A 24,944-nucleotide genomic window follows, 5' to 3' on the forward strand; every position below is an offset into this window, starting at 1 on the left:
GAGCTGGAGAGAAGAGAGGAGACACTGGGATTGCTTGTGGTCTGGTACCATAGAGATGCACAGTTCTGCATTGGAGTCCAGGACTCTTCCCAGTAATTTATATGTTTGTTCTATAACAAAGGGGTTCTCAGACCTAAATTGAAAAAAAATAATAATAATAATAATAATAACGGGCATGAACTAATGTGAATATGAAAAAATTAACCCCTTTTGGAAACCCCTCCAGGAATGTTTTAAAATCCAATGCAAAACCTTCCTAGAAGACGGAGGGTGCGGTCTGGGTTTACGCATCCATAGGCGATGTCCAGCAGGGAGGGGGGCACATACTTTTGGCTATGTAGTATGCAGCCAGCTAAAGGTAGCATTACTTCTTTATATAAGAGAAGGGTGATGAGCGGCTCACAATACTGGGGTGATGGGTGCAGGTCGCCCCTCTTTCTATCCACACCTTCTACCTCCGTCTGGAACAGAAGACGTTTGATCTTAACAATGTGACTTGAGCTGAAAAAACAAGGCGCCGGCGGGAGCGCGGCACAGAACGCCGAACGGCTTCTAATTCTGGCTTCACAGAGCGGGGGTCTCCTGCTTCTGCCCATTAGTAGGCTGACTTCTGAGAGCGGGAACAAAGGCCTGCGCTGTGAAGCATTCTGGGACAGCCAACTCATTAGGGATGGACGACTGGAGGAAAAGTTTACCGAATCAAAGCTGCTCTAATCTGCAGTACCCGACTAACTTCAGCACAGAGCTAATCTCTTCCAGCATGGGCTTTCTTTACATCAGACCTTCACCCCCTGGAAGGGTCTGAAAATCCATCAGTGAATGGATTGCCCCACTTCCATGTCATATGCTCAGAGAAATGGATCATGGGATGGAAACTGGTAGTTCAGCTCACATGTAAGAGCAGAGCCATGGAAAATGGGGGGCATCTACTACACAACTGCTCCCTGTGTCCCCCCTCCACGTCCTCTGTCTCCCCCCCCAGGCTCCCTGCGTCTCCCCCCTCCAGGCTCTGGCCGTCCTCCCTCCTTCCCCCCCTCCAGACTCAGTGTCACCCTCTGTCTCCCTGTGTCCCCCCTCCACGTCCTCTGTCCCCCCCCCCAGGCTCCCTGTGTCCCCCCCCTCCAGGCTCTGGCCGTCCTCCCTTCTTCCCCGCCTCCAGACTCCGTGTCACCATCTGTCTCTCCTCCAGGCTCCCTGCGTCACCCCTCCAGGCTCCCTGTGTCCCCCTCTGTCTCACTTACGGCTCCCTGTGTCCCCCTCTATCTCACTCCAGGCTCCCTGCGTCCCCCCTCCAGGATCCCTGCGTCCCCCTCTGTCTCCCTCTATCTCACTCCAGGCTCCCTGCGTCCCCCCTCCTGCCTCCCTGCGTCCCCCCTCCTGGCTCCCTGCGTCCCCCCTCCTGGCTCCCTGCGTCCCCCCTCCTGGCTCCCTGCGTCCCCCCTCCTGGCTCCCTGCGTCCCCCCTCCTGCCTCCCTGCGTCCCCCCTCCTGGCTCCCTGCGTCCCCCCTCCTGGCTCCCTGCGTCCCCCCTCCTGGCTCCCTGCGTCCCCCCTCCAGGCTCACTCACTGCTCCGTGTCCCCCTTTGTCTCACTCACGGCTCCCTGTGTCCCCCCTAGGCTCCCTGTGTGTCCCCCCTCCAGGCTCCCTGTGTCACCCTCTGTCTCACGGCTCCCTGTGTCCCTCCTTCAGGCTCCCTCCGTTCCCCCTCCCAGCTCCCTGCGTCACCCTCTGTCTCACGACTCCCTGTGTCCCCCCTCCAGGCTCCCTGCGTCACCCTCTGTCTCACGACTCCCTGTGTCGCCCCTCCAGGCTCCCTGTGTCCCCCTCTATCTCACTCACGGCTCCCTGTGTCCCCCCTAGGCTTCCTGTGTGTCCCTCCTTCAGGCTCCCTCCGTTCCCCCTTCAGACTCCCTGTGTCACCCCTCCAGGCTCCCTGTGTCCCCCCTAGGCTTCCTGTGTGTCCCCCCTCCAGGCTCCCTGTGTCACCCTCCCTCTCACGGCTCCCTGTGTCCCCCTCTATCTCACTCACGGCTCCCTGTGTCCCCCCTAGGCTTCCTGTGTGTCCCTCCTTCAGGCTCCCTCCGTTCCCCCTTCAGACTCCCTGTGTCACCCTGTCTCCCTCCAGGAGTTGACCAGGGTGCAGGACATGCTCACAGCCAGCAGGTGGCAATGTCTGTTCACAGACACATGCGCCACCAAGGGGTCAGAGTCGGAGGCTGATTTCCATGTTATATAAGGTGACATGAGGTCAGATTACTTCTGGTTACCAGTGATTCTATATTTGGGGGGCACATCAGGGGCGTCAGGACCACCTCAGAGTATAAATCCTACAGTACAAGAGCATTGCTTGGTATGGAGAGGAGCAGCGGAGGAGACGTTCCCGGGCCCCATTCACCCTACGGGCTCCTGAGAGATTTCTTTTCCAAGGTAGTGTAAAATGGCCGCAGTGTGAATGCGTCTGACCTTTTGTCTTGGATTAATCTAATTGTGTCGTCTTTGTGTAATCAGCCGGTAAAGGTCAGCGCCGGATGTAACACGGCCTCCTCCGGGTAATGGGTCTGCCGGGCACTAAATTACCCCGATTCCACTGCTCCGAAATATGTCAAAGAGCAGGTCACATTAACCCTGAGAACGCCAGGGTGATGCGAGTCCATGTAACCACGAGGGCACAATCCCAAGAGCCTCCCCCATTACAGTCTCCGTACAGGTAACGCCCCCCCCCTGTATGATCTAATAGTCTCCGTACAGGTAACGCCCCCCCTGTATGATCTATAATAGTCTCCGTACAGGTAACGCCCCCCCTGTATGATATCATAGTCTCCGTACAGATAACGCCCCCCCTGTATGATCTAATAGTCTCCGTACAGGTAACGTCCCCCCCTGTATGATCTATAATAGTTTCCGTACAGATAACGCCCCCCCTGTATGATCTATAATAGTCTCCGTACAGATAACGCCCCCCCTGTATGATCTATAATAGTCTCCGTACAGATAACGCCCCCCCTGTATGATATCATAGTCTCCGTACAGATAACGCCCCCCCTGTATGATCTAGAATAGTCTCCGTACAGGTAACGCCCCCCCTGTATGATCTATAATAGTCTCTGTACAGGTAACGCCCCCCCTGTATGATCTATAATAGTCTCTGTACAGGTAACGCCCCCCCTGTATGATCTATAATAGTCTCCGTACAGGTAACGCCCCCCTCTGTATGATATCATAGTCTCCGTACAGGTAACGCCCCCCCTGTATGATATCATAGTCTCCGTACAGGTAACGCCCCCCCCTGTATGACAGAAGAGCCCCAGTACAGGTAACGCCCCCCCCCCCCTGTATGACAGAAGAGCCCCTGTACAGGTAACGCCCCCCCCTGTATGACAGAAGAGCCCCTGTACAGGTAACACCCCCCCCTGTATGACAGAAGAGCCCCTGTACAGGTAACGCCCCCCCTGTATGACAGAAGAGCCCCAGTACAGGTAACGCCCCCCCCTGTATGACAGAAGAGCCCCTGTACAGGTAACGCCCCCCCCCCCCCCCCCCCGGTATGACAGAAGAGCCCCTGTACAGGTAACACCCCCCCCTGTATGACAGAAGAGCCCCTGTACAGGTAACGCCCCCCCTGTATGACAGAAGAGCCCCTGTACAGGTAACGCCCCCCCCCTGTATGACAGAAGAGCCCCTGTACAGGTAACACCCCCCCCTGTATGACAGAAGAGCCCCTGTACAGGTAACGCCCCCCCTGTATGACAGAAGAGCCCCAGTACAGGTAACGCCCCCCCCCTGTATGACAGAAGAGCCCCTGTACAGGTAACGCCCCCCCTGTATGACAGAAGAGCCCCAGTACAGGTAACGCCCCCCCCCTGTATGACAGAAGAGCCCCTGTACAGGTAACGCCCCCCCCCCCCCCCCGGTATGACAGAAGAGCCCCTGTACAGGTAACGCCCCCCCCTGTATGACAGAAGAGCCCCTGTACAGGTAACGCCCCCCCCCCCGGTATGACAGAAGAGCCCCAGTACAGGTAACGCCCCCCCCCCCTGTATGACAGAAGAGCCCCTGTACAGGTAACGCCCCCCCCTGTATGACAGAAGAGCCCCTGTACAGGTAACGCCCCCCCCCTGTATGACAGAAGAGCCCCTGTACAGGTAACGCCCCCCCTGTATGACAGAAGAGCCCCAGTACAGGTAACGCCCCCCCCTGTATGACAGAAGAGCCCCTGTACAGGTAACGCCCCCCCCCCCTGTATGACAGAAGAGCCCTGTACAGGTAACGCCCCCCCTGTATGACAGAAGAGCCCCTGTACAGGTAACGCCCCCCCCCTGTATGACAGAAGAGCCCCTGTACAGGTAACGCCCCCCCTGTATGACAGAAGAGCCCCTGTACAGGTAACGCCCCCCCCCCCTGTATGACAGAAGAGCCCCTGTACAGGTAACGCCCCCCCCCTGTATGACAGAAGAGCCCCTGTACAGGTAACGCCCCCCCCCCCCCCGTATGACAGAAGAGCCCCTGTACAGGTAACGCCCCCCCTGTATGACAGAAGAGCCCCTGTACAGGTAACGCCCCCCCCCCCCCCTGTATGACAGAAGAGCCCCTGTACAGGTAACGACCCCCCTGTATGACAGAAGAGCCCCTGTACAGGTAACGCCCCCCCGGTATGACAGAAGAGCCCCTGTACAGGTAACACCCCCCCCGGTATGACAGAAGAGCCCCTGTACAGGTAACACCCCCCCCCTGTATGACAGAAGAGCCCCTGTACAGGTAACGCCCCCCCTGTATGACAGAAGAGCCCCAGTACAGGTAACGCCCCCCCCTGTATGACAGAAGAGCCCCTGTACAGGTAACGCCCCCCCCTGTATGACAGAAGAGCCCCTGTACAGGTAACGCCCCCCCCCCTGTATGACAGAAGAGCCCCTGTACAGGTAACGCCCCCCCCCTGTATGACAGAAGAGCCCCTGTACAGGTAACGCCCCCCCCCTGTATGACAGAAGAGCCCCTGTACAGGTAACGCCCCCCCCCCCTGTATGACAGAAGAGCCCCTGTACAGGTAACGCCCCCCCCCCTGTATGACAGAAGAGCCCCTGTACAGGTAACACCCCCCCCTGTATGACAGAAGAGCCCCTGTACAGGTAACGCCCCCCCTGTATGACAGAAGAGCCCCAGTACAGGTAACGCCCCCCCCCTGTATGACAGAAGAGCCCCTGTACAGGTAACGCCCCCCCTGTATGACAGAAGAGCCCCTGTACAGGTAATGCCCCCCCCTGTATGACAGAAGAGCCCCTGTACAGGTAACGCCCCCCCCCCTGTATGACAGAAGAGCCCCTGTACAGGTAACGCCCCCCCTGTATGACAGAAGAGCCCCTGTACAGGTAACGCCCCCCCCCCTGTATGACAGAAGAGCCCCTGTACAGGTAACACCCCCCCTGTATGACAGAAGAGCCCCTGTACAGGTAACACCCCCCCTGTATGACAGAAGAGCCCCTGTACAGGTAACGCCCCCCCCCTGTATGACAGAAGAGCCCCTGTACAGGTAACGCCCCCCCCTGTATGACAGAAGAGCCCCTGTACAGGTAACACCCCCCCCTGTATGACAGAAGAGCCCCTGTACAGGTAACGCCCCCCCCCTGTATGACAGAAGAGCCCCTGTACAGGTAACGCCCCCCCTGTATGACAGAAGAGCCCCAGTACAGGTAACGCCCCCCCCCCCCCTGTATGACAGAAGAGCCCCTGTACAGGTAACACCCCCCCTGTAGGACAGAAGAGCCCCTGTACAGGTAACGCCCCCCCCCCCTGTATGACAGAAGAGCCCCAGTACAGGTAACACCCCCCCCCTGTATGACAGAAGAGCCCCTGTACAGGTAACGCCCCCCCCTGTATGACAGAAGAGCCCCTGTACAGGTAACGCCCCCCCCCCCCCCCCCCCCCGGTATGACAGAAGAGCCCCTGTACAGGTAACGCCCCCCCGGTATGACAGAAGAGCCCCAGTACAGGTACCGTCTCCGCGCGGTGGATGCACGGACTGAGGTGCTGAACGCTGGGAATGGAGACGTCTCCTGTTTGATATGTAAATGGATTCAGTTTTGCTGCAGAGAAACTATTGAACACATGAACAGAATGTCATCTCGGGGCAAATCCTCTGGCATAAACCTCTGCCCCAATCAATAGGGGCGAGGACCCCGTCCGCGTGCTCTGCACCCCCAGGACCCCCCCCCCCCCCCCCGGCTGGAGGTGAGCAATGAATATGCTAAATATAATGTAATGGAATGATGGGAAAGAGAAGCCTGGGGGCAGATGTCCTACCTGGAGATAATCACCTAGCCCCCCAGGAAGGAGATGTCGCCTCTGCAGCTGATAGATAAGAGGCCTTCAATCTCCTTGTAAATCGTAAGACATTGGAAGATGAAGCCCCTTATCAGCGGACGGCGCCGCTCTTCACTGCAGGAGCTTAAGGACCTTCCAGGAAGATGTGGATTACACATGAGAATCGCCTGCAGGAGCGGAGAAATGATTATTTCCGGAGAGCCCCCGGGGGGACGTTTCCATGGGAGGCTCGGAGCAGATCTGTGCAGAAATCACACTCACTATTAGAGATTAAGAGGAGAGACGTGGAACGAGAGGACGATCCCCCCGAAACGGACAAGCTGGGGGTCTCATACCGCAGCCAGAGAAGACACTGGAAGGTGACAGAAAGAAGAGGCAGAGAGGACGATCCCCCCGAAACGGACAAGCTGGGGGTCTCATACCGCAGCCAGAGAAGACACTGGAAGGTGACAGAAAGAAGAGGCCGAGAGGACGATCCCCCCGAAACGGACAAGCTGGGGGTCTCATACCGCAGCCAGAGAAGACACTGGAAGGTGACAGAAAGAAGAGGCCGAGAGGACGATCCCCCCGAAACGGACAAGCTGGGGGTCTCATACCGCAGCCAGAGAAGACACTGGAAGGTGACAGAAAGAAGAGGCAGAGAGGACGATCCCCCCGAAACGGACAAGCTGGGGGTCTCATACCGCAGCCAGAGAAGACACTGGAAGGTGACAGAAAGAAGAGGCAGAGAGGACGATCCCCCCGAAACGGACAAGCTGGGGGTCTCATACCGCAGCCAGAGAAGACACTGGAAGGTGACAGAAAGAAGAGGCCGAGAGGACGATCCCCCCGAAACGGACAAGCTGGGGGTCTCATACCGCAGCCAGAGAAGACACTGGAAGGTGACAGAAAGAAGAGGCCGAGAGGACGATCCCCCCCGAAACGGACAAGCTGGGGGTCTCATACCGCAGCCAGAGAAGACACTGGAAGGTGACAGAAAGAAGAGGCCGATCCCCCCGAGACGGACAAGCTGGGGGTCTCATAGCGCAGCCAGAGAAGACACTGGAAGGTGACAGAAAGAAGAGGCCGAGAGGACGATCCCCCCGAAACGGACAAGCTGGGGGTCTCATACCGCAGCCAGAGAAGACACTGGAAGGTGACAGAAAGAAGAGGCCGATCCCCCGAGACGGACAAGCTGGGGGTCTCATAGCGCAGCCAGAGAAGACACTGGAAGGTGACAGAAAGAAGAGGCCGAGAGGACGATCCCCCCGAAACGGACAAGCTGGGGGTCTCATACCGCAGCCAGAGAAGACACTGGAAGGTGACAGAAAGAAGAGGCCGATCCCCCCGAGACGGACAAGCTGGGGGTCTCATAGCGCAGCCAGAGAAGACACTGGAAGGTGACAGAAAGAAGAGGACGAGAGGACGATCCCCCCGAAACGGACAAGCTGGGGGTCTCATACCGCAGCCAGAGAAGACACTGGAAGGTGACAGAAAGAAGAGGCCGATCCCCCAGAAAAGGACAAGCTGGGGGTCTCATACCGCAGCCAGAGAAGACACTGGAAGGTGACAGAAAGAAGAGGACGATCCCCCCGAGACGGACAAGCTGGGGGTCTCATAGCGCAGCCAGAGAAGACACTGGAAGGTGACAGAAAGAAGAGGCCGAGAGGACGATCCCCCCGAAACGGACAAGCTGGGGGTCTCATACCGCAGCCAGAGAAGACACTGGAAGGTGACAGAAAGAGGAGGCCGATCCCCCAGAAACGGACAAGCTGGGGGTCTCATACCGCAGCCAGAGAAGACACTGGAAGGTGACAGAAAGAAGAGGCAGAGAGGACGATCCCCCCGAAACGGACAAGCTGGGGGTCTCATACCGCAGCCAGAGAAGACACTGGAAGGTGACGGAGAGAGGAGCAAACAAGAGGAGCTGACGAAGAACCTGCACAGCACCACTTCTCCTGTATATATACACTGCACAGTACCACTTCTCCTGTATATACACACTGCACAGTACCACTTCTCCTGTATATATACACTGCACAGTACCACTTCTCCTGTATACACTGCACAGCACCACTTCTCCTGTATATACACACTGCACAGTACCACTTCTCCTGTATACACTGCACAGTACCACTTCTCCTGTATATATACACTGCACAGTACCACTTCTCCTGTATATATACACTGCACAGTACCACTTCTCCTGTATATACACACTGCACAGTACCACTTCTCCTGTATATATACACTGCACAGTACCACTTCTCCTGTATACACTGCACAGTACCACTTCTCCTGTATATATACACTGCACAGTACCACTTCTCCTGTATATATACACTGCACAGTACCACTTCTCCTGTATATACACACTGCACAGTACCACTTCTCCTGTATATATACACTGCACAGTACCACTTCTCCTGTATACACTGCACAGCACCACTTCTCCTGTATATACACACTGCACAGTACCACTTCTCCTGTATACACTGCACAGTACCACTTCTCCTGTATATATACACTGCACAGTACCACTTCTCCTGTATATATACACTGCACAGTACCACTTCTCCTGTATATACACACTGCACAGTACCACTTCTGTATATATACACTGCACAGTACCACTTCTCCTGTATACACTGCACAGTACCACTTCTCCTGTATACACTGCACAGCACCACTTCTCCTGTATATATACACTGCACAGTACCACTTCTCCTGTATATATACACTGCACAGTACCACTTCTCCTGTATACACTGCACAGCACCACTTCTCCTGTATATATACACTGCACAGTACCACTTCTCCTGTATATATACACTGCACAGTACCACTTCTCCTGTATATATACACTGCACAGTACCACTTCTCCTGTATATATATACACTGCACAGTACCACTTCTCCTGTATATACACACTGCACAGTACCACTTCTCCTGTATATACACACTGCACAGTACCACTTCTCCTGTATATACACACTGCACAGTACCACTTCTCCTGTATATACACACTGCACAGTACCACTTCTCCTGTATATACACACACTGCACAGTACCACTTCTGTATATACACACTGCACAGTACCACTTCTCCTGTATATACACACTGCACAGTACCACTTCTCCTGTATATATACACTGCACAGTACCACTTCTCCTGTATATACACACTGCACAGTACCACTTCTCCTGTATATACACACTGCACAGTACCACTTCTCCTGTATATACACACACTGCACAGTACCACTTCTCCTGTATATACACACACTGCACAGTACCACTTCTCCTGTATATACACACTGCACAGTACCACTTCTCCTGTATATACACACTGCACAGTACCACTTCTCCTGTATATACACACACTGCACAGTACCACTTCTCCTGTCCTGTATACTGGGTGTAATCCTCAGTATCTGCCCTTATTCTGTAAGGACTATAATACTGCTCCTATATACAAGAATACAACTACTATAATACTGCCTCCTATGTACAAGAATATAACTACTATAATACTGCTCCTATATACAGGAATATAACTACTATAATACTGCCTCCTATGTACAAGAATATAACTACTATAATACTGCCTCCTATGTACAAGAATATAACTACTATAATACTGCCTCCTATGTACAAGAATATAACTACTATAATACTGCTCCTATGTACAAGGATATAACTACTATAATACTGCTCCTATGTACAAGAATATAACTACTATAATACTGCCTCCTATGTACAAGAATATAACTACTATAATACTGCTCCTATGTACAGGAATATAACTACTATAATACTGCTCCTATGTATAAGAATATAACTACTATAATACTGCCTCCTATGTACAAGAATATAACTACTATAATACTGCTCCTATGTGCAAGAATATAACTGCTATAATACTGCTCCTATGTACAAGAATATAACTACTATAATACTGCCTCCTATGTACAAGAATATAACCACTATAATACTGCCTCCTATGTACAACAATATAACTACTATAATACTGCCTCCTATGTACAAGAATATAACTACTATAATACTGCTCCTATATACAAGATCATAACTACTATAATACTGCTCCTATGTACAAGAATATAACTACTATAATAATGCTCCTATGTACAAGAATATAACTGCTATAATACTGCTCCTATGTACAAGGATATAACTACTATAATACTGCTCCTATGTACAAGAATATAACTACTATAATACTGCCTCCTATGTACAAGAATATAACTACTATAATACTGCTCCTATGTACAAGAATATAACTACTATAATACTGCTCCTATGTACAAGATTATAACTACTATAATACTGCCTGCTATGTACAAGAATATAACTACTATAATACTGCTCCTATGTACAAGAATATAACTACTATAATACTGCCTCCTATGTACAAGAATATAACTACTATAATACTGCTCCTATGTACAAGAATATAACTACTATAATACTGCTCCGATGTACAAGAATATAACTACTATAATACTGCCTTCTATGTACAAGAATATAACTACTATAATACTGCCCCTATGTATAAGAATATAACTACTATAATACTGCTCCTATGTACAAGAATATAACTACTATAATACTGCTCCGATGTACAAGAATATAACTACTATAATACTGCCTTCTATGTACAAGAATATAACTACTATAATACTGCCCCTATGTATAAGAATATAACTACTATAATACTGCTCCTATGTACAAGAATATAACTACTATAATACTGCTCCGATGTACAAGAATATAACTACTATAATACTGCCTTCTATGTACAAGAATATAACTACTATAATACTGCCTTCTATGTACAAGAATATAACTACTATAATACTGCCTCCTATGTACAAGGATATAACTGCTATCATAGTTGTCTTTCTAGGGGTTATTCTGTACAGGCAGCAGGCGTCCTGGACTCCTTGTGTGCAGTACCAGTCATGTATTACAGCAGATAATAGTTGAAGATCATGCGGCAGATACCCTTACAATAGAATCTGTCAGCAGGTATGAGCATGCTGAACTGCTGACAGCACTAGGTAGGGACTGGGGAGAGCAGTGTTCCTGTGTCTCCAAGAGGGGGCGCGTTACCATTATGTGCTCCCGACATTGTGCTGCTTCACAGCCCCTCCCCTCTGGTCTGAGTGACAGCTCTAATGATCAACCAGGAGATCGCTACAGCTGTCACTCAGACTAGGGGGCGGGACTATGATTGAGCTCAATGCAGTCAAGCCTCCTGTGCACTTCAAGGAGCAGAATCTGGCAGAATAAAACTTTGTATTCTCCCTACTCCTGATGAAATTCGAGAAATGTATGTTTCTTCTGGACTCCTAGGCCCTCCATAGTGCTGTCAGCAGCATGGTGAAGACTGCTGACAGACTCCCTTTAAGTGCGGCTGGTTCCGGATGGATATTCTGGATCAGTGATGGCCGACGAACACATGCGATCTGCCATCTCCACTCCCAAGCCCGGCGATGCAGAGGTAAGTCCTTACCTGTGCCTGCGCCGCGAGCCGCTCTGAAACCCATGCGGTCCCCGGGAGCAGGCAGCTCCGAGAACAGCCCGATGAAGGACTTACCTGTGAAGATGGTGGATCGCATGTGTTCGTCGGCCAACACTGGGAACTGGCCATTACTGGACTGGATTTCTGCCGTCGCACTGGGAAGTTACTGAGGCTGTAATAAGTAAAATCTGCAGGAAGCGGACATCAAGAACCTCATTCTGCTGCAGCCAGCAGAGGTTGTGAGGGGATTGGCTGGCTCCCCCACTGTGCGCCGGGATTCAGCAGGACCCTCCCCAGCATACACTCACCGAGTTGGGGGTCAGCGGTGCTCCCACCACGTCTATGATGGGGTCCTTCAGCTCCAGTTTGATCTCCTCTGTGCTGGCAGGAGCCTGGGTCTCCCCGCTGGAGCTCTCCACAGGCGCGGCTGTGATGGCGGTTCCGGTTTTGGACAAGGCCTCGAAGCGATGGCGAAGCATCTGCAGCTCGTACTCGCAGTTGGAGAAGGCTTGTTTGAGCTCATAGAGCAGGACCAGATCGCTGCGCAGCTCATTAAACATCTGCACAATGTCCTCGGTCGGCATCGGGTTCAAATCTGCGGAGAAACGGGAGGAACATCAGGGTCTGGACAGCTTTAGAGCCCATGCACACAGAAAAACCGTGCAGACGTTTTCAGCGCGTTTCCAAAACGCGTTGTGTGAACATCCCCTCACACCTCATCGGCGGCACCGGTCTGCAGGCGGAGATCCCCTTTAAAACCTCTGCCCCCAAACCTGCTCCTATGGAAGGGCCCCACATGCTGCACCCGCTCACCGTCTGGGGTATCAGGGCCCTAAGATGAAAGCAACCGTTCAGAGAGGGAGCAGGGGTCGTCAGAGCTAACACATGCCCCCCACCACCTCCGCTGCCCTGCCGCTAGCTGTCAGTGAATGAGAACATTCATTTTCACATTCTTGTAAGAAGAAACCTGACCTAGTCCTGCTGACACAGCTGAGGGTTCCTTGCAGTGTATCAGTGCAGAAAAAGATAGATTCCATGTGGTGACAGCAAGCAGAGATTGTGAAAATTGGAGGAATTATGGATACATAAGGCTACTTTCACACTAGCGGCACGGACCTCCGCTAGTGACCGTGTCCCCCCGGACTGCCGCTCCGTCCCCACTGACTATAATAAGGGGGGGGCGGAGTTCCGGCGAGGCACGGCATCATAGTCCGGGGGCACGCGGTCACAGCCGCCGGAGGTCCGTGCCGCTAGTGTGAAAGTAGCCTGAGCATTGTGACTATAAATGCTTCTCACCACAGGCAGTGCCCAGACATTACGAGGTACATCGCACCTCACACCTCAACCAAATCTGGAAGAATGTTGATGAGTAAATAGAGGTCCTCCCCTCCCCCAGGCACGGCCATGTTGTCCTATTTTACGTTATAATAGAGGCGCCATTCTCACACTGCGTGAACCGCCATCTGCAAACTCTCTGTATTAGTGGATAATAAAACACACAGTCCATCGGGACTACAAAAGAGCTCTGCGCTCGCATTCTATTCCCCCTCCCGGCGCCCTTCTTTTTTTTTTTAAACTCACCTACTCCGAGTTCCGATAGCATCTGATCCAGAGCTTTAATCTTCTTCTGTCCGACTGAGCTGGGGAGTTTCATCTGCAAATACAAAGAAGAAAGGAGCCACACAGCTCCGTCAGGCCGCACCGGCGGATTCCGACTTCAAACGGCGGAAGGAATGAAAGGGAAGAGGTAGAAATGAAACCTAAAGAGGGAGCATCGCTGGGGGGACGGGGCAAGGGTGGGCATTGCACTCCGCATTGTGCAGCCTCTGCTGCGGGGCCCACAACGGATCCCATCCTGCAATTGTCTGCTGTAACCAAACCCGTAACAAAGAGGCGCGGGGATAAAGTTCAGCTCCGCGGCTTCAGACAACTACTTCCTGCAGTGGGATGAAGATGAAAGGCGCTGACTGGCAGGATGTCTGTCTACAATGGCCCCATTTGATGCCGCGTTCCCATTTAGCAGAGTTTTTTCTAATCCTTCTAGGGCAGGATGCTCTTTCTGCGCGCACCGCCCGCGCCCCCTGAGCAGTGGGGATTCATTTAGCAGGTGATATAACAAAGAGGCGAGAAGTTAGACTCGACACAGAAGTGCGGCCGAAAAGACAGGAGCAAGGAGTAAGCCGGCAGAGCAGAAAACAGCGGGAGCCGCCGGCGCCGAGCGCCGCAGAACGAATTACCCCTACTCATTAAAAATGACAAGTAAAAATAGGATCACTTAACAGGCACTTGTTACCCATTGAATTACCCGGCGGAGGATCACAGGTAACGCCGCAGCATCACAAGGCCGCAGAGACGCGAGCGCCGGCACCTATTCACTACCGCCGCCTGCCACTTTCATTCTTACAAAGCTCGCCGGACTCGCGCCGTGTGAATAATTAGACAAGGAGTAAATGGCCATTACCCGACCGGCCGAGACTGGGCGATTTAAATGCTCCGCGCCTCAGTGTCAGGGACGCAGCATGAAAGCGCGGTCTACGGCAGGTAATCAGCGCAGACTGAACCTCGTTACCGCCAAATGGAAGACTGGAACATCTCGCGTCGTCATCAAAGAGAATCGCCCTGCAGACAAGTACAAACGGCAGCACGGAACGCGGGACAATCGCCGAGAGCAGCTCTCGCCCCTGACAGCCATTAAAGGGGTCTCCTACCACACTGCTAGGATATGATGCCAGGGGCTGAGTAGGGGGCAGCGGAGCAGTGAACCTCAGCCCAAGTCCAGTGGACGCTCATCTGTGGTGTCTGGGAAAAAGCTCAATGTCGGGGTGCAGCACAGACCCCACAGATCAGACATGGGGGGCGCTATACTCAGGGTACGAGGAGGCAAAGTGAACTCTGCTACACCTGGGGGAGTCAGTAGGGGATGAGCTCCTGAGAGGAGGCCACACTTCCAGCATGCAGGTAAAGGGGCGCAGATATTTCGGGGCTGCCGTCCTCTGTACACTACAGGGTGATGTTCTGCACCGTGTCCTCGGCGCCCCTCATCCGCGCGCTCTGTAGTGCGGCCGCCATGTCTTCCTCCACCCTCTAAATCTAATCAATTAATCTTTCCACTAATTTCCCTTTTTTGCGCGCCGTTCTCTCTTCCGCGTGGAGAGACTTCATTGGCTCCCGGGAGCCGGAGTATATTTTAATTTTGCCATCATTAAGAAGATGCTGTGATTTATGCGGCGGCTGTCAGACTAATATCTTTAAGATTTAGCGGGCTGCGGCGATTCATCTTAAAGAGTGATGAGGCCTGATTGCTGTGGATGCAGAATGTATTAGCAGTAAATGAGCAGTCTATTACTCACGCCGCCTCATCATCTGTTAGGTAAGCTCCGTTAGCTAAACACATCTAGAGAGGGCGACACACGGGGTGACCGCACTGCCCGCCGTCAGCAGGGAACCATTAACCCCAAAACACTCCGCCGCAAGACGGGGCGGTGCAACGGACTAGAAACACGTCAACTCCATGCCTAAACTAACCCTGCGTGATGGGGCACCCCCATAATCCCTGCAGGAAGACCTGACAAAGAACGGAAACCAGAGGCAGGACAGGTGGACCCCACCGATCTAACAGTCAACTCCAATATCCTGTGCAGGATACCCCTTTAAGGCTCATCCTGTACTGATCCTGAGATACATCCTGTATTATACTCCAGAGCTGCACTCACTATTCTGCTGGTGCAGTCACTGTGTACATACATTACTTATCCTGTACTGATCCTGAGTTACATCCTGTATTATACTCCAGAGCTGCACTCACTATTCTGCTGGTGCAGTCACTGTGTACATACATTACTTATCCTGTACTGATCCTGAGTTACATCCTGTATTATACTCCAGAGCTGCGCTCACTGTTCTGCTGGTGGAGTCACTGTGTACATACATTACTTTTCCTGTACTGATCCTGAGTTACATCCTGTATTATACTCCAGAGCTGCACTCACTATTCTGCTGGTGCAGTCACTGTGTACATACATTACTTATCCTGAGTTACATCCTGTATTATACTCCAGAGCTGCACTCACTATTCTGCTGGTGCAGTCACTGTGTACATACATTACTTATCTTGTACTGATCCTGAGTTACATCCTGTATTATACTCCAGAGCTGCACTCACTATTCTGCTGGTGCAGTCACTGTGTACATACATTACTTATCCTGTACTGATCCTGAGTTACATCCTGTATTATACTCCAGAGCTGCACTCACTATTCTGCTGGTGCAGTCACTGTGTACATACATTACTTATCCTGTACTGATCCTGAGTTACATCCTGTATTATACTCCAGAGCTGCACTCACTATTCTGCTGGTGGAGTTTCTGGGGTTTGAGAACCAAGTCTAGGGTCATTTAGACGTGTTGCCCGGGGTTCTAGTTGTTCTCCCCTAATCAACCATCGTTCTACATGTGAGGTACATAGTGGACTGCGGTCGGTGATATTTGGTTCTACTGAATTCTTGACTAAAAGTCTTTGAAACTCTAAAGGGGTTCTGCAGCATCTGATCGGCCGGGGTGTAAGCTCTTCAGAGCAGGGAAGATCCCACGCCTGGTAACAGAGTAACTAGCCGTGCATTCTGGGTAAGACCCTGGTCATACAGCGGCCCCAGCACTACTCAGGGGATCTCAGCTTGTGATTTGCCGGCCGGCTCCCCTCTGATAGCAATTTTTTCAGGTCAACATATTTCAGTCCCGTGGAGGAGTCACTCGGATAATTACACACACGTCTCTACTGATTTAGGGACTACGGCTCCCATCACTGAGTAATAAACAACCGCTTAAGCTGTACCAGAGGGTCATAAATACCCAGGAGAAGACCGCCCTACCAAATCATCGCACTGCAAGAGGACACTGCAACACTACAACAGCATGACTGCTGGACTCCGGACACTAAGGCAGTGACAACTGGGAACTTCACCTTCAGCTGAGCTCATTCATTTATCAATGATTCATAAAGTTACATGATACTAATATGTCTGCCTGAAGCCACCACTAGAGGGAGCTCCCTACATACAGATTATACAGCCACCACTAGAGGGAGCTCACTACATACAGATTATACAGCCACCACTAGAGGGAGCTCACTACATACAGGTTATACAGTCACCACTAGAGGGAGCTCACTACATACAGATTATACAGTCACCACTAGAGGGAGCTCACTACATACAGATTATACAGTCATCACTAGAGGGAGCTCACTACGTACAGATTATACAGCCACCACTAGAGGGAGCTCACTACATACAGAATATACAGCCACCACTAGAGGGAGCACACTACATACAGATTATACAGCCATCACTAGGGGGAGCTCACTACATACAGATTATACAGCCACCACTAGAGGGAGCTCACTGCATACAGATTATACAGCCACCACTAGAGGGAGCTCACTACATACAGATTATACAGTCACCACTAGAGGGAGCTCACTACATACAGATTATACAGTCACCACTAGAGGGAGCTCACTACATACAGATTATACAGCCACCACTAGAGGGAGCTCACTACATACAGATTATACAGCCACCACTAGGGGGCGCTCACTACATACAGATTATACAGCCACCACTAGAGGGAGCTCACTACATACAGATTATACAGCCATCACTAGAGGGAGCTCACTACATACAGATTATACAGCCGCCACTAGAGGGAGCTCACTACATACAGATTATACAGTCACCACTAGAGGGAGCTCACTACATACAGATTATACAGTCACCACTAGAGGGAGCTCACTACATACAGATTATACAGCCAGCCTGAAGATGGTGCCTGCATGGTCAAAGTACCTGCATGTCCTGGTTTCTTTCATTATTGCCGTTATTAGAGGCTGATAGGACACTAATGGGAGTGATTATTCCCGGTTGTATCGCAGCACCTGTATTTTGCTGTACAATAACAGACATTAATGGCCGCCTCTTTGGCGATCAGCGCTCGGTGTAGGGGCCGCCATACTTTATCATGAAGGTTCATGGTTCTCAGCATCAGTCACGAGCGGCACTGGGGGGCGCAGATATTAGGGAGGGTCTTCTTTATATCGTCTGGCGTTCAGAGGTGTAAGATAATTGTGTTTGAGGGGGCGGAGCATCCGCTGAGCGGTGCTGCACCCTGAGGATGGCGCCAAGTGGGGGATCTGGTAAAGCCTCTAGCGTTTCGTTTATCCCCAGCGCAGAGACGACGTCCAGAGATTTCCAGCCGCTTCTGAGCCTCAGTTCAAGGTGACCAAAGGTCGGGCTGTAAAAACCGGAGGCCGGGGCGCAGTCCTGACTCCACCATTATTAGAGGACGAGCGGCTCCAGTCAGCACAGACTCGTCATCCTGCGGAGATTCGCCACCGCTACTAATTAATCAAATGGCGCCTGTCAGGAGCGGAATATTAATAAGTGCTGACACCGCGCCTGCTCCCTGCGCTGTCCCACGCTGCGGCGGCCATGTCCATCTCTGTCAGCCAGGCCCCAATCGCGCTTTGCATTTGTGAAGAGAAGTAATTTTAAGCTGGTGAGCTCGATCTAACGCGGCTCGCGTCCTCTCTACTTCATTAGGCCGAGCGGCGGCGGCTGCGGCTGCTGTTTATTTGTCGTCAGATTGCAAAGTTAACCCCTTCCGTGCCACAGGGTCATAATACATGCATGTAAGTGAGGATCAAAGGCTGAAAATGTATAACTAGGGTTCAGGAAGCTGAGATACGTGGAGCTGTTTGTAAAGCTGCTTTAGGGGCCCCTGTACTCGTGCCAGAAACATGATGGGGGGATTTTTTCGGGATCAGAAATGATCTCTTGGTTCGGCAGAGCAGGAAAAGGAAAACCCCCGGGACCCCTCCTCGGCAAACAGCTACTCAGACCTCAGCTCCCTGATGTGCGAGAAGAGACACTGGGGTTCACTTCAGTCACCCCTGTCCAGGTGCTGGGTTTAAGCTATGGGGCTGCACTGGCCAGTGTAAGGAAGGATGTTGGGAGTTTTAGTATACAGGAATTAAAGGATGGCTCATCGGTATCTGATTGGTGGGGGTCAGACCCCCGGCCCCCCGCTTATCAGCTGTGTGAGAAGGTAGCGGCAATCCTGTGAGCGCCGGGGCCACCTCTGCTTTTCCTAGGCCGAGTGACGACACCTTCATCGGTCACTTGGCCCGGGAGCAGCTCAGCCCCACAGAAGTGAACGGGACTGAGTGCAATACCGAGCACGGCCACTATACAATGTACGGCGCTGTGCTCCGCGAGGAGAACCGCTGATCGGCGGGAGGCAGAGTGTCCGACCCCACCAATCAGATACTGATGACGGATCCAGAGGATAGGTCAGAAGTAAAAAAAAAATCTCGGGAAAAAAACTTTTAAAGTGATGAAAAAAGATCAGAAGTGAAGATAAGAGACTGCTCTGGGCAGACATTACTGCGATGCTCTCAGTGACACCATGGGGGGAAGCCCACATTACCGGGTCTATGGCTACTGCGTGGGGGTCTCTACTGTTCATCCCCTTAATGGTAAGGAAGCGGAGCAGTGGGAACACATGCGACGTACCCTTTGGCTGCGCAGCGTCACTCCTGCCGATTTGAAGTCTGGAAACCTGATGCCAGCCGTTTCGGGGACAGCCTGGAAATAAAGAAATGCAAAAGAGAAAATGGATCAGAACATTAAAGGATTCTGTGCAAAATCATCTTACAATCTGTAAATGACCGGACCCAGGAGATGCCGTAGACAGTGTCTAAGGGGTTAAAGGGCCGGGATCCCTACCCCACACAGCACTAGGGTTCACATGACAGACACAGGCCACCCCCCGGGCCCCTGATGGGAATGGCTCATACATGAAGAATATTTCAGCCAGCGTCCCCATTAACTCCTGAGCTGCTGGAGCAGGGTGGTGGCCAGGACCCCGGAAAAAGCCCTAAGGCAGCGTCACCTGGCTCAATAGCTGTGTGATTGCAGCCATTAACCACCCTGAAGAAGCGGGGCTCAGGGGAGCGCCAGCGTCCTTCTATTGATTCAAGGTTTCCTGATTGCCCCCTGAGCGTAAACACAGCGGCAGAGGGGGCACTTAGCATGCAGGCGGCACAAGGGCGGCCTGACACTTCTCAATGATTTTACGCCAGGACCCATCAGCGAGGAGTCGTCGCCTCCAGACACACGAGAGGCGTTAATTCCAGTTATTTGCAAAAACAAATACGAGAGAGCGCAGCACATGCAATTAAAGCGGGGAAGGGCAGAGAGACCGCGCAATGTACGTGTCACGACAGCGCGAGACGTGCGCCAATCTCAGGCCCCGCAGACTACATATACAAATGGTATCATTGTGGAATCCGAGAGATTTCCCTTCAACGTGAAACCCCCATCTGGAGGGCATTGGACTGTGAGCTCTGGTGACCAGGACCACCGCGTCCGCACTGTAACCACGGAACCACGGACTGTCCCGAGAGAACCTCCAGGGCCGCATCACATAATGAGGGCTGCAATCTCACCGCTTTATAGGGACACAGTTGGGTCCCTTCCAACTACAAGGGTATCTGATAATGGGGGGCTAGCCGGAGGGTCACTGACACAATGGGGGGCTAGCCGGAGGGTCACTGACACAATGGGGGGCTAGCCGGAGGGTCACTGACACAATGGGGGGCTAGCCGGAGGGTCACTGACACAATGGGGGGCTAGCCGGAGGGTCACTGACACAATGGGGGGCTAGCCGGAGGGTCACTGACACAATGGGGGGCTAGCCGGAGGGTCACTGACACAATGGGGGGCTAGCCGGAGGGTCACTGACACAATGGGGGGCTAGCCGGAGGGTCACTGACACAATGGGGGGCTAGCCGGAGGGTCACTGACACAATGGGGGGCTAGCCGGAGGGTCACTGACACAATGGGGGGCTAGCCGGAGGGTCACTGACACAATGGGGGGCTAGCCGGAGGGTCACTGACACAATGGGGGGCTAGCCGGAGGGTCACTGACACAATGGGGGGCTAGCCGGAGGGTCACTGACACAATGGGGGGCTAGCCGGAGGGTCACTGACACAATGGGGGGCTAGCCGGAGGGTCACTGACACAATGGGGGGCTAGCCGGAGGGTCACTGACACAATGGGGGGCTAGCCGGAGGGTCACTGACACAATGGGGGGCTAGCCGGAGGGTCACTGACACAATGGGGGGCTAGCCGGAGGGTCACTGACACAATGGGGGGCTAGCCGGAGGGTCACTGACACAATGGGGGGCTAGCCGGAGGGTCACTGACACAATGGGGGGCTAGCCGGAGGGTCACTGACACAATGGGGGGCTAGCCGGAGGGTCACTGACACAATGGGGGGCTAGCCGGAGGGTCACTGACACAATGGGGGGCTAGCCGGAGGGTCACTGACACAATGGGGGGCTAGCCGGAGGGTCACTGACACAATGGGGGGCTAGCCGGAGGGTCACTGACAATGGGGGGCTAGCCGGAGGGTCTCCGATAATGGGGAACTAGCCGGAGGGTCTCCGATAATGGGGGGCTAGCCGGAGGGTCACCGTCAATGGGGGGCTAGCCGGAGGGTCACCGTCAATGGGGGGCTAGCCGGAGGGTCACCGTCAATGGGGGGCTAGCCGGAGGGTCACTGACACAATGGGGGGCTAGCCGGAGGGTCACTGACACAATGGGGGGCTAGCCGGAGGGTCACTGACACAATGGGGGGGCTAGCCGGAGGGTCACTGACACAATGGGGGGCTAGCCGGAGGGTCACTGTCAATGGGGGGCTAGCCGGAGGGTCACTGTCAATGGGGGGCTAGCCGGAAGGTCACGGATAATGGGGGGTTGGCGGGTTGTGTACTGGGTCTCTGATAATATGAGGGGCTAGCTGGAGGGTCACTGATAATAGGGGGGGGGGGTGTACTGGGCCTCCGATAATGGGGGGCTAGCTGGAGGGTCTCCGATAATGGGGGGCTAGCCGGAGGGTCTCCGATAATGGGGGGCTAGCCGGAGGGTCACTGACAATGGGGGGCTAGCCGGAGGGTCACTGACAATGGGGGGCTAGCCGGAGGGTCACTGACAATGGGGGGCTAGCCGGAGGGTCACTGACAATGGGGGGTTGGCGGGTTGTGTACTGGGTCTCTGATAATATGAGGGGCTAGCTGGAGGGTCACTGATAATAGGGGGGGGGGGGTGTACTGGGCCTCCGATAATGGGGGGCTAGCTGGAGGGTCTCCGATAATGGGGGGCTAGCCGGAGGGTCTCCGATAATGGGGGGCTAGCCGGAGGGTCACTGACAATGGGGGGCTAGCCGGAGGGTCACTGACAATGGGGGGCTAGCCGGAGGGTCACTGACAATGGGGGGCTAGCCGGAGGGTCACTGACAATGGGGGGCTAGCCGGAGGGTCACTGACAATGGGGGGCTAGCCGGAGGGTCACTGACAATGGGGGGTTGGCGGGTTGTGTACTGGGTCTCTGATAATATGAGGGGCTAGCTGGAGGGTCACTGATAATAGGGGGGGGGGGTGTACTGGGCCTCCGATAATGGGGGGCTAGCTGGAGGGTCTCCGATAATGGGGGGCTAGCCGGAGGGTCTCCGATAATGGGGGGCTAGCCGGAGGGTCTCCGATAATGGGGGGCTAGCCGGAGGGTCACTGACAATGGGGGGCTAGCCGGAGGGTCACTGACAATGGGGGGCTAGCCGGAGGGTCACTGACAATGGGGGGCTAGCCGGAGGGTCACTGACAATGGGGGGCTAGCCGGAGGGTCACTGATAATGGGGGGCTAGCCGGAGGGTCACTGACAATGGGGGGTTGGCGGGTTGTGTACTGGGTCTCTGATAATATGAGGGGCTAGCTGGAGGGTCACTGATAATAGGGGGGGGGGGGGGTGTACTGGGCCTCCGACAATGGGGGGCTAGCTGGAGGGTCTCCGACAATGGGGGGCTAGCTGGAGGGTCTCCGATAATGGGGGGCTACCTGGAGGGTCTCCGATAATGGGGGGCTACCTGGAGGGTCACTGATAATAGGGGGGGGGGTGTACTGGGCCTCCGACAATGGGGGACTAGCTGGAGGGTCTCTGACAATGGGGGGCTAGCTGGAGGGTCTCCGATAATGGGGGGCTAGCTGGAGGGTCTCCGATAATGGGGGGCTAGCTGGAGGGTCTCGTAAGGTCTCTAATAACGAGGGAGGACTAGTTGCAGGGTTTCTGATCATGGGGGGCTTGTTACAGGGTCTTTAATAATAAGGGGGGCACTTGCTGCAGGGTCTATATTAATGGGGCGTCTTGCAGGGTCCTGTGCGATGCATGAACACTCTCTGACCGCAGCGCCTTGTAGCAGCAGACCCCCCTGCAGCAGTGCTGAGGTCAATGAGTGCCATGTAATACACACATGTGCTGGGTAGGAGATGGGACTACTCTGGGGGTCCGGTGGGTTCACCCCCCCACACTTTATTACATGTGGACTGAGACCCTAAAAGCCTGGAGCTTAGACTTGTACAATGTCTGCATGGCCTCCATCTGTGAGGAGAAAATCCTGGGATGTCCCCAAAGCAATAAGAATGTTGAGGAGAAGGTGGGGGCCGCCACAATGAGCGGTGACCCCCCGGCGAGGAACCTTACAGGCTTCTCGGTCTCCTTCTTCTGAGGCAGCTTCTTCTTGGTGGCTTTCCTCTCAGCCCGCCGCAGTTCGGTGGTGGTGTCGGCGGCAGTGATGAGCTTTTGGAGGTCCTGGGCTTTTTTCTCCCGTTCCTTCTTCCTGCTCTCAATCTTCCGCAGCTCTTGGATAAGATATTCCTCCTCCGAAACCTACAGGAAGCAAACCAGACCCGGGAATCAGACTTCTGACAACACTGAGCAAAGGGCACCACCTAGTGGCCCCCACGTGCATTACACCATATGAGGGGTGGACCGCAGTCCTGCCCGGACCCCAGAACTGGATGCAGGGACAGAGGGGGCTCCCAATACGGGGCAAACCCAAAAGTTTAAAGGGAATTTCCTATTTTCTGCATATAAAGCTCCAAACAAAGGAAATACACTTTCTATTTGTTTCCAAGAACAATCAATCCAATTAATTTCTCTTCATTTGTCACAAACCGTCAGGGTCGGAGGCGAGCAGCGCTCCAGGGGTTTGATACAACTGCATCAAACCTGCAATTCACTAACAGCAAGCAGAGATATATACCGTAGAAAGTTGCAGAAATGTTATTGAATGATGAAGCTTTATTTGCAGAAAACAATTTGAGCCATGTAAAGATGTCCACCGCGGACAATCACAGCACAGCATTCATTCGCTTCACTGCTCTGGGAAAATGAAAGTTGCACCGTGATTGGCTGCTAGTCGTCCCCCATGATTTATACTCGTTGTGCCCCTTGGTTTCTGCTGGTCGCCTTCTGCCCAGTTTATGCTGGTTGTCCTGCCTGGTATATACTGGCCAGGAAGAAGCAAACTGTAAAACCAGCAGAATGACTTCAAACCCAGGAACCGAGGACCCAGAGGGCGATGAGATCAGCTAAAAAGAGAATAGGCTTCCTGCTCCGCAGCCGCCCCCCCCCAGCTCTACAAGAAGCGCGCTTCACCCGCCAGACAGCTCTGTGCTCCGCGCAGCGGGTCAGGAGGAAAGCAGAGTTCAAGGAAGACTCTTCAGATCCTAACAGCAGCCGGAGACAGAAGGGCTGAGCCCCCCGGCGTCTAAGGGGTTAACGGCATTAGAGCCCTAATATTACAGCGGCGCTCCCTAGTGGTGAGCAGGAGACACCTGGACCTACAGGGTCTGGGGAGGCTCCGCTCTCGGACGGGACCTACCTGCTCCGGGGTCCTGTTATAAAGCCGGTGTGAACCTGGGCCCCCCCAGCGGCAGCGCTACTCTCGGACCCGATGTGACCTACCTGCTCCGGGGTCCTGTTATAAAGCCTCTCCAGCTGCTCCTTTCTCCTTCTCTCATGAGCGGCATCAAACACTGGGATCTTCAGGTCTGTTCCCGGGGTGGCGCGGATGTTTGCCAGCTTGGCACAGATGGCGTAGTAACGGTCCTTCAGATCTTCTGTTGACCTTTTCTGTGACACCAGAGGCAATGGGATTAAAGGGGAGCTCCACCTTCAGTGATGTTGGGATAGAGAAGAGATGAGAGTGCAT

General features: G+C 53.4%; 1 protein-coding gene across 1 annotated transcript in view; it reads right to left on the reverse strand.

The window, feature by feature from the left end:
• Positions 1–24,944, reverse strand: part of DMAP1 (DNA methyltransferase 1 associated protein 1) — a 57,735-nt gene that overhangs the window by 10,469 nt on the left and 22,322 nt on the right. The window contains exons 6-10 of the mRNA XM_040407390.1: positions 24,698–24,865; positions 23,432–23,617; positions 19,408–19,479; positions 13,421–13,493; positions 12,148–12,434 (exon numbers count right to left, since the gene is read on the reverse strand). Coding sequence (XP_040263324.1) covers positions 12,148–12,434; positions 13,421–13,493; positions 19,408–19,479; positions 23,432–23,617; positions 24,698–24,865 — 786 coding nt within the window. The remainder of the gene's footprint in view (positions 1–12,147; positions 12,435–13,420; positions 13,494–19,407; positions 19,480–23,431; positions 23,618–24,697; positions 24,866–24,944) is intronic.

Source organism: Bufo bufo, chromosome 9 (genome assembly GCF_905171765.1).
Source record: "Bufo bufo chromosome 9, aBufBuf1.1, whole genome shotgun sequence".
Lineage (NCBI taxonomy): Eukaryota > Metazoa > Chordata > Amphibia > Anura > Bufonidae > Bufo > Bufo bufo.